The sequence below is a fragment of the Drechmeria coniospora genome, chromosome 02 (assembly GCF_001625195.1).
Source record: "Drechmeria coniospora strain ARSEF 6962 chromosome 02, whole genome shotgun sequence".
Lineage (NCBI taxonomy): Eukaryota > Fungi > Ascomycota > Sordariomycetes > Hypocreales > Ophiocordycipitaceae > Drechmeria > Drechmeria coniospora.
The window spans coordinates 7,755,614-7,765,098 of record NC_054390.1 but is presented as its reverse complement, the minus strand read 5'-3'; the positions used below and the strand labels follow the sequence as shown (position 1 = coordinate 7,765,098).

At 61.7% G+C, this 9,485-nt stretch overlaps 2 protein-coding genes across 2 annotated transcripts; both read left to right on the top strand.

The window, feature by feature from the left end:
- Positions 1-6,565, top strand: DCS_05249 (Bromo adjacent -like protein; the record flags this gene model as incomplete). The annotated part of the gene is made up of 6 exons (XM_040802555.1): positions 1-90; positions 820-1,546; positions 1,841-2,324; positions 2,777-4,589; positions 4,650-5,049; positions 5,112-6,565. The coding sequence occupies 6 exons, from the start codon at positions 1-3 to the stop codon at positions 6,563-6,565; spliced, it is 4,968 nt and encodes a 1,655-aa protein (XP_040657588.1).
- Positions 6,566-7,801: 1,236 nt separating this feature from the next.
- DCS_05248 (serine/threonine protein kinase) lies at positions 7,802-9,158 on the top strand (the record flags this gene model as incomplete). The annotated part of the gene is made up of 2 exons (XM_040802554.1): positions 7,802-7,921; positions 7,998-9,158. The coding sequence occupies 2 exons, from the start codon at positions 7,802-7,804 to the stop codon at positions 9,156-9,158; spliced, it is 1,281 nt and encodes a 426-aa protein (XP_040657587.1).
- Positions 9,159-9,485: the final 327 nt, after the last annotated feature.

Sequence of the window (9,485 nt, the reverse complement as noted above, 5' to 3'; positions counted from 1 at the left end):
ATGGAGGCTCCAAAGGTCCATCCATGGTGGGCGCGCGGCGGTGATGAACGCCTTGCAAAACCTTGGGTCGAGATCCGTCCAGTCATGGCGGTACGTTGACGGGCTAGGGTGGTGTCATGTATATATAAAGTCTCTTCCATCTCCGTGCGGCGGCATCTCAGTACAGAGCTCGCGCATCCCTCGATGCCAAGCGCTAGCGAGCACCCCAAAGGCACATTGTGCACTAGTGGCGTCCTACCCATGCTTTGGTTACCTCGTAGTACCCAGCACACCAGGGCCGCCGCTTCGGGGCGCCAGGACGTTTCTTCCACGCTCTGCCGGCGTCTTGCCTTGCCTGCTTCTCAGTACCTCGCTCTTCCATTTCTCCTTCAACCTCGTTTTCCTCTCCATACCACGCCAGGCGAGACGGGCCAGGCCATTCAATTTCTCACCCCGTGCTCGTACCCCGCGCATGCCTGCCCGGCTGCGGAATCGTCGATACCATTTACGAATTCACACCTTGCCTCTGCCCTCTGGACCGACACTCCGACCCTCCCTTGCTTTCCGCCGCTCTCCAGGACGCACCACGGCTCGGGCATGCCTTCACACGCCAACTGCCTCATCTCACGACGACGGAAGTGATTTGCCCGCCCCATGGCACATCAAAATGTAAGACTCATCCACGTCTCATGTCACTTCTACCTGCATCCTCGCCTCCGTTATTTTTTTTTCTCCTCCTCCTACCTGCTACCCACCCTTCGACGTCCAAGTTCCGGCACCGCCAACCACCGTCGCTCTCGCCGCGACGGGCCTCCCAACAGCAGCTGACGCCCTCGGCAGGAACCAAAGGCCGCGGTCGTGGAAGGCCTACCGGCATCGGCGCCCGGGTCGACCAAGGCATCGTCGGTGCCTGATTCGGCGGCCAAGGACACCGGCGCCGACATGGCCGCGCCGTACGGGACGCGATCCCGCAACAGGACGGGAAACGCTCGCATAAACTACGCCGAGGATAGAGACATCGACATGGACAATTACGACGACTACCAGTCCAAGGGTGGTCACGACGCCGCCGCCGCCGGCCTCAAGAAATCGTCACGGCAGAGCCAGGCGGCATCCAACAGCGACGGCCCACCACCTCGTGCGAGCACCGCCGCGCGCAAGTCGGCCGTCGACGACGGCAAGTCTGCTTCGTCGCAGAACGGGTCGAGGGACCAGAGCGTGAGCAACGGCGGCGGCGGCGGCAACGGCGGAGGTGGTGGTGGTGGTGGTGGTGGTGCCAGCTCCGGTGCATCGCAGGTCGCGCAGGCATCGGGCACGCCGCTGCCGACTTCACGCAAGCGCAAGGCCACTGCGGCGACGGCGACGGCAACGACGGCGACGGCAGCAGGCTCGTCGGCCTCCTCGTTGTCGTCGGCGGCCGTCGTGTCGACGAGACGAGGCGGTAACGCGGTGCCAAAGGCGGGCCCACCATTGCGAGAAACCAACCTAATGACATTTGAGCGATGCAACTCGCGGCCGGAAAATGGGCGTATGGAAGCTGACGATGGGACTGTTCTGGAGCCAAATGGTAAGTCGTCCAACCCCCATCCGTCCCACCACCAATGAAGTCGGGACCCAGGACAGGACCCATCCACATTTTTTTTGGAGAGTGGGGAGGGGGGGGGGGGGGGGAGAGAACCGGACCTGGGCTCGACTGGCATGAGGGGGGAAAGGAAGCCCCCGATCAATCAGCCAATTTCAGTCGAAACGACGACGGCGTTTGATTTGACCTACACGTACCACGCACTATGCTGCACTGTGCACGCATGTGCGCGGTGCGGCGAGGAAGAGAAGTCGAGGCTAACTGTTCGACGTCGCGCAGACCACGTGTACCTGGTGTGCGAACCCCCCGGGGAGCCCTACTACCTGGGCCGCATCATGGAGTTTCTGCACTCGCAAAACGACAGCACCCGGCCGGTGGATGCGGTGCGCATCAACTGGTTCTATCGCCCCAAGGACATTGGCCGCAAGGCCGTCGACACGCGGCAGGTCTTCGCGACGATGCATTCCGACATTAGCCCGCTCACTGCTCTCCGCGGCAAGTGCCGCATCATGCACCGCAGCCAGATCAACAGCATGGATCAATTTCGCAAGACGCCCGACAGCTTCTGGTTCGATAAGCTGTACGATCGATACATCCAAAAGAATTACGACCTCATCCCGACGGCCGGCATCGTCAATGTTCCCGACCGCGTCAAGAAGGTCTTGGACGAGCGCTGGAAGTTCGTCCTAGTGGAGCAGGGGCGTGGCAAGGAGCTGACTAGCGCCGTAAAGCTCTGCAAGAGATGCATTGGCTACTGCGCCAGGTACGTACCACCCGCCCTACCGCCCCCCCCTCCCCCCTCGGACCCCCTCCCCCCCAAACGCCCGACCCCACTAAACTCTGTTCGACCTCACCTCACCCTCACGTCGCATCGCACGTCACTGCTCACCTCGCTGCTCACGTCACTGCTCACCTCACCTCACCTCACCTCACCCCTCACCCATCACCCCTCACCCCTCACCCCTCACCCATCACCCATCACCCATCACCCCTCACCTCACCTTACTGCTCACCACACCTCACCTCACCTTCACCTTGCCCCCCCTCCTCTGCTCCATCACCCTCACGACGCACCCTCCTTCTCGTCATCTCACTCCCTCATCCTACGTGGTTTTTTTTTTTTGGCTTTATGCTTGAAGCACAAACTGCCCGCCATGGAATTCTCCCTCTTCTCTCTTGCCACGCGTCCTAACATGCCTTGTCCGCCACCGCCAGCAACGATTCGGTCGATTGTGCCGTCTGCCACCACACCTACCACATGAACTGCGTCAGACCGCCCTTGCTCAAAAAGCCGTCCCGCGGCTTCGCGTGGTCCTGTGCGGCTTGCAGCAGGGCCCAGGAGCGCAAGCTAGAGGCCCGCCACACGCCCAACGCCGTCGACACCCACGGCGATGTCGATGAAGAGGATTGCATCGACGAAGAAGACGACGAAGCCCGCGGCATCGCGACCGACCGCACCACGCCGGCCGACGACGCCCATCATCACCAGGGGACGGCCGAGCAGAAGTATCAGGCGAGCCTCTGGCCATGGAGGTACCTGGGAATGCATTGCAAACCCGAAGACGCCCTGGATTACGACGACCGCATCTACCCCCGCGCCAGCACACGCATCGGACCTCGCAACCAGGCAAACGTCGGCCCCTGGCCCGGCCGCCCTGTCGAGTACGTCAAGCCGTTGGAGACGCGAAAGGGTCCCAAGGGTCAGAAGGTGTCCAAGGAGGCTCTCGATGCCGAAAAGGCGCTGCGCACCAACCGACCAAAATGGGTGCAGGACCAACCGCCCGGCTACGTTGCTCGAGGTCAGGACCGGGACGACGACGATCCCGAGGCGACGTCGACGCTTCTGTGGAAGCCTCCCTCAACGGAGTCGGCGGTCGGGACCGACGTTGTCGACGCGCACATGAAGAAGGCGCGAGCGACGGCGAAGAAGCTTGGCTTGCCCGAATTGTCGACGAACCTTCAAGACGTCGCCCTCGGGGCTCTTCTCCGCCACAACTACGATTCCCCAGCCGCGCTCAAGTCTCTGCCGGAAACGGACCGGTCCGACTTCAAGGAGCCCGACCTGAGCCCGACGGAGCAGAAAAAGTTCGACGAGGGCGTCAGCAAGTACGGCTCCGAGCTTCACCTGGTCATGAAGCACGTCAAGACCATCACGCCCGGCCAGGCCGTTCGCTACTACTACACCTGGAAGAAGACGGAACGCGGTCAGCAAGTCTGGGGCACCTTCTCCGGCCGCAAGGGGAAGAAGCAGGCCAGGAGGGCCGACGAGGCGGCGACGAAGATGGCCGACGACGTGGCCGATCACGAGGACGACTCCGCCTTCGACGGCTCCAAGGCTGCCGAGAAGAAGCGTAGCTTCATCTGCCAGTTCTGCTCCACGACGACTTCCCGACAGTGGCGACGAGCCCCCCACGCGACCACCGGCCTCGTCGCCGAGAATGGCTCCAAGGCTGGCGGCAAGGACAAGGGCAGCCAGTGCGTGGCCGCCCTCTGTCGACGATGCGCCGAGCTCTGGCGCCGGTACGGCATTCGATTCGAGGAAATGGACGAGGTGGCCAAGAAGGTGGCCCAGTCCGGCGGCCGCGCATGGAAGCGCAAGCAGGACGAGGAGCTTCTGAAGGAGCTTCAAGCCGCCCAGGAGATGGGACTCATGACGCCGGATCGCGAGGCCACCCCCGCGAGCACCCCCGCGGCCAACGAACCGCCCCGGAAGAAGCTCAAAGGGGCCGCTCCCGTCGAGCGCGAGTTGGAGTCGGCCAACTCGGATGCCGGGAGCGTCGCAGGCTCCACCTTGGCCAAGCGGAAGGAAAAGGTGGCCGAGAGCACGCCGGTGCCGGAGCTGCCGAAACCGCGCACGTTGCCGTGTTCTGTCTGCAACCAGATGGAGCCTCTCGGCGACCAGCACGTCTCTTGCCGAGAGTGTCGCTTGACCGTCCACCGCAGCTGCTATGGCATCTTGGACAATCGCGTTCAAGGCAAGTGGGTTTGCGACATGTGCTCCAACGACAAGAGCCCCCAGGTTTCCATCGTAAGTGCACGAGCCATCGTCGCCCGCCGCCCCCTCGCGGTCGTGCTGACAGTTCGATAGCAATACAAATGCGTCCTCTGTCCCGTCGAGTACACGGAACAAAACTTCGTCGAACAGTTCAAGCTCACCCATCACAAAAAGAAGATGTCGGACAAGGATCGCGAGCGCGAGAGGTTCGAGAAGCAGCAGGCCCACAAGGCGGCGGAATACTATCGCAAGAAGCAGGAAGAGATGAACCGGCCGCTGAACCCGAGAGAACCGCTGAAGCGCACGGCCGACAACAACTGGGTTCACGTCACCTGCGCCATCTGGACGCCCGAGGTGAAGTTCGGCAACGCCAAGGCTCTCGAGCCTTCGGAGGGGGTTCCGTCCATTCCGAGGTCGAGATACGAGGACGTCTGCCAAGCCTGCAACCAGACGGGCGGTGCTTGCGTTTTCTGCCATCAGTGCCGCGTACCCTGTGAGTATCACGGCGCGCTGACGTGGTCGAAGGTGACGTGGATGCTGACGGAATGCGTGCAGATCACGTCGAGTGCGCCAGGCAACGGGGCCACCTCCTCGGCTTCGACGTCACGCCGGTCAAGAGCTCCCGCCGGGACCAGTTCAACATCGTGACCGTCAACGGCGAGAGCGGCACCATGTCCGCTCTGCTGTGGTGCAAGGACCACGTGCCCACGAAGACCATCACTCACCGGATGCACGACGTCGTCAACGAGTCGGGCATGACGGCGCTGCAGCTGTACGTGCAGACGTATAAGCAAGCCGATCTGGCCTTGACCGGCACGGTCCGCAAGGCAAACTTGATGATGAATGCGTCCAGGGTGTCGGGCGTTGCCGGTCCACCTGGCCCTAGACGAATTTCGACGACAGTCATGCCCAACGGCAGTGGGCCTCACCCTCGAAACGGGGAGCCGGCCGAGCCTGCGACAGATGCTCGACAGGAAGCGGGCGAGAAGGTGTGCAGGACGTGCGGCGTCGACATGGCGCCGAGGTGGTGGCCCATCGAAGACTCGCAGGAGCCGACGCTCACGAACGGTCACCACGGCGCCATCGGCTCCGAAGCCCAAAAGTTTGTCGAGCAGAGGATGTTCCAATGCCACCAATGCCGCAAGGCTCCTCGCACCACGCATCGATACCTGCCTCCCCCTTCCCCTGCGGTCGAGCCTCCTCTGCCGCCTGCCACGACCGTCGGCCCAGCTATTCCTCCTTTTCGAAGTCCACCTCCTCCCGTGTCGGACTATCGGCCGCAGCGAACCGAGATTCACGCTCTGCTCCATCACCCTACTACTCATACGCCGCCGCCGCCGCCGCCGCCTCCGCCTCCGCCGCCGCCTCCGTCCCACGTACCGGCACATGGCGTAGGGTTACGCTCGGCTCCCGTCTCTCACCCGTACGCAGTGACCCCGCCGTCGTCTAGGCCGGCGTACAACGACTGGGGCCATCAGCCTGGCCACCGGCTTGGGTCGCCTCCTCGTCATCTCAACGGGGGCCCTCCGCCTCTGCACGGGGGTCCTCCGCCGTCTATATCGAGCCTCACCTCGCTTCGGCCTCCCGCCCTGTCAGGCCCGCCGCAAGTGGCTCCGCTTCCCGTCAGCCTTCACCATAGTCGCGGGTCGCCCATCTATGGAAACGGCCTTCCCCCCTCGCCTCGACGGCTGAGCGGCCCCGCACCGCCGGCGCCTTACGTGCCGCCGTACCATGCAGGACCGGGACACCCACCACCGCACGGCAGCTCGCCGGGCGTTGGCAACGGAGCTCCGCCACCGAGGTATGAGCCATCGACTCACGCAATGCCATCGCATCCTCAGATCCCCCCGTACCCCGCACCTCGTGGAAGTCCCCCCATGCCGAGAAACGGACCGCCACTGCCGCTCGAACCCCCTGGGTCCTCGGGATCTGTTGGGCCGCGCGCACCGGAAAGCCGACCAGCGAGCGGAGCAAGCGCGAGTCCATCGCTGAGGAATCTTCTGTCTTGACGCGCGTCGCAGAGCAGACTTTGAAGCACACATGTCGTTGCGGCTTCCACTCCACAGGGTGCCTTTCGCCCTTGGCATTTCTTGGTTGAGAGGAGAGTGGGAATGACTGGATCGGGCTGGCTGTATGATTCGGATCTGGCACACGTGTCGCAGCATGCCCCGCGGACTACGGTTTGCCTTCTGACATTCTATCCGAAAATCATTCGGGTCGTGTACAGGAATTGTACAATACGGAAGCGAGGGACGGGAAAGTGGCTGATGGCGAGTTGCATTGCTCGCGAGGAGAAGAAACCAAGAGTACTTTGTGTCGAGTAGGAGGCGGAAACAGGGCAGGCAAATGGCTATATATTTCATACCATTTGAGCAAGTAGGCCGCTGGGGATATTGTGAGTTCGGTTTCCTCGTTGACTACACCGTATGCTACAGTCCATTATTGTCTCGTCGAAGCGAGAATCATTCTCCCGAGGACTGATCCTCATGCTACATGAATAGTGGTGATGTGCTCGTGTGTACTTTGCGCAGTCGTTACGGACGGAGTAAGTACAAGTGTGCAGTACGGAGCACATGCAGACTGGACAATAGGCCTGGAACAAGTACATGTACTTAAATCCATGTGTTCATGAAGACGCCACGAGGTCGCCCCAGTTTTATAGCTCTGTCATCGCCGGGTGGCGCAGGGGGGCGACCCTGACCTCGGCAAGGTGCGGCAGGGGCAACCTGCCTTCGATGTGGCAAGGTGGCTGAAATCGGCTGCGGCTGAGAGCTCGGTACCTAAGTACATGTACGGGAATGTAAGTAGTTGTAGGTACATTTAAGTACTCCGTACTCCGTATTGATGGCACATGTACAAGTACGAATTCCACTGGGTGCGAGTACTTACCTCCACATGTACTCGGTACTTCGTACTTACCGTTACGATTACTCGGGAGCGGAGCCTCAGGCTTGGCTCAGTCACTGGATCACCGTGGCCTTCGAGCTCGGTTCCCGCATCAGCGTCAACCCTCGAAACTCGTCCCTCCGCCCCCCCCCCCGCGAATCATCTGTCACCCTTCCTGCGATCTGTCGTGCCCGCCGTGACCTTGGACGACCCTACGGAAATTGCTGTTGGTCGAGACTACGTCTTGATTGAGGCGTTCTCTCCACCAGCTCGGCCTCCGTTGACCGGAAGCGTAGACCCCAGGTTTCGACGAGCAATCGGCAGCGAATCGACTCCATTTCGGGTCGCCTACTTCCATCATGGCCCAAATAGTCCTTGATCTCTTCTACTCCTTGGGGAACTGCCTCAACTGCTTCCCAGGCTCCCCGACGCTCAAGATCAACAACCGCAGCTTCAAGATTCAACGGCTGCTCGGCGAGGTAGGCGCGCCATTTATCCCTCCCCTCGTTTGACTGTCTCCTTCGTGCTGGCTGACGACTGCCATCCATCCTCCAGGGCGGCTTCTCGTACGTCTACCTCGTCGAAGATACAACCTCGCACCAGATCTTTGCCCTTAAGAAGATCCGCTGCCCTTTCGGTGCCGAGTCAGTCCAGCAGGCGATGCGAGAGGTCGACGCCTATCGGCTCTTCGCCCACGTCCCCACCATCATATCCGCTGTCGACCATTCTGTCGCCACTGAGCGCGGCGCTGACGAGGCGACGAAGACGGTGTACGTCCTGCTGCCGTATTACCGCCGCGGCAACCTGCAGGACATGATCAACGCCAATCTCGTCAACCGGAGCAGCTTTCCCGAGAGGTACCTCATGGTGCTCTTCCTCGGCGTCTGCAAGGCCCTACGCGCCATGCACGAGTACCGACCTGTGCCGGCGGAGAGGATGGAAATGGGCAATGAGGATGACCACAGCGCCGATGGCAGGAGTGGCCCCAACAGAGGCACGGCGGGGGCCACGCGCGGGACGCGCAACGAGGAGGATGAGGATCGAGAGCAAGAACGCGGCCTTATGGAGGGTGAAATGAGCTCCGATGGCGGCGGCAAGGTCCGCGCGTATTCGCACCGGGACATAAAACCCGGCAACATCATGATCGACGATTCGGGCTCCGGGCCCATCCTCATGGACCTCGGCTCCGTCGTCCCCTCCCCGACCCCCGTCACTTCGCAGTCTCTTGCCTTGCAGATCCAAGACACGGCAGCCGAACACTCCACCATGCCATACCGCGCACCCGAGCTCTTTGATGTCCGCACCGGCACCGTCATCGACACCAAGGTCGACATCTGGTCTCTCGGCTGCACCCTCTACGCCTGCCTCGTCGGCAAGTCTCCCTTCGAGATGCGGTCGGACGAAACGGGTGGCACCCTCAGCCTCTGCGTCCTCGGTGGCGACTGGCGCTTCCCCGATGAGTCCCCCGGCGGCGCAAAGCGCGTCAACAGCATTGGCCAGGCCAAAGCGAGGGCCGCCGCCTCCGCGGACGGCCACGGCGGTGACCACTCCGGCGGCGCCGGCGCCGGCAGCACCGTCATCAGCGAACCCATCCGCGAGATCGTCCGCAGCTGCCTCAAGGTTGAACCCGCCGAGAGGCCCGATATCGACGAACTTATCACGATGGTTGAGCACGCTATCGAGGAGCTGCCCGAAGGCGATGGCAACAGGTCATGAATAAAACCCATGCGCCTTGGTATGCTTTCGATTTACTTTTCCCTCTTCAAAGCCCCCGACTGCCATGTCCTTTCTGTTCCTGGATCGGGGTTTTGTCTGCAACTGCGTATGGCGGCACATCTACATTGTATCTTGGCATTCGGCGTTTGGGGACAGCGGAGTTTACGAGCATCAAGACGGAGTGGAGCGTCAAGGTGATGACAGAGTTCACCAGCTACGCGGGGCACTTTATAGTTCTCTGCCACTGGAATAATTGCAACTTCAACCCAACCCAACGTAGAATGAGCGTTCATGCTATGGTCAAGCTCCATAAGCTCGCAGTGCCTA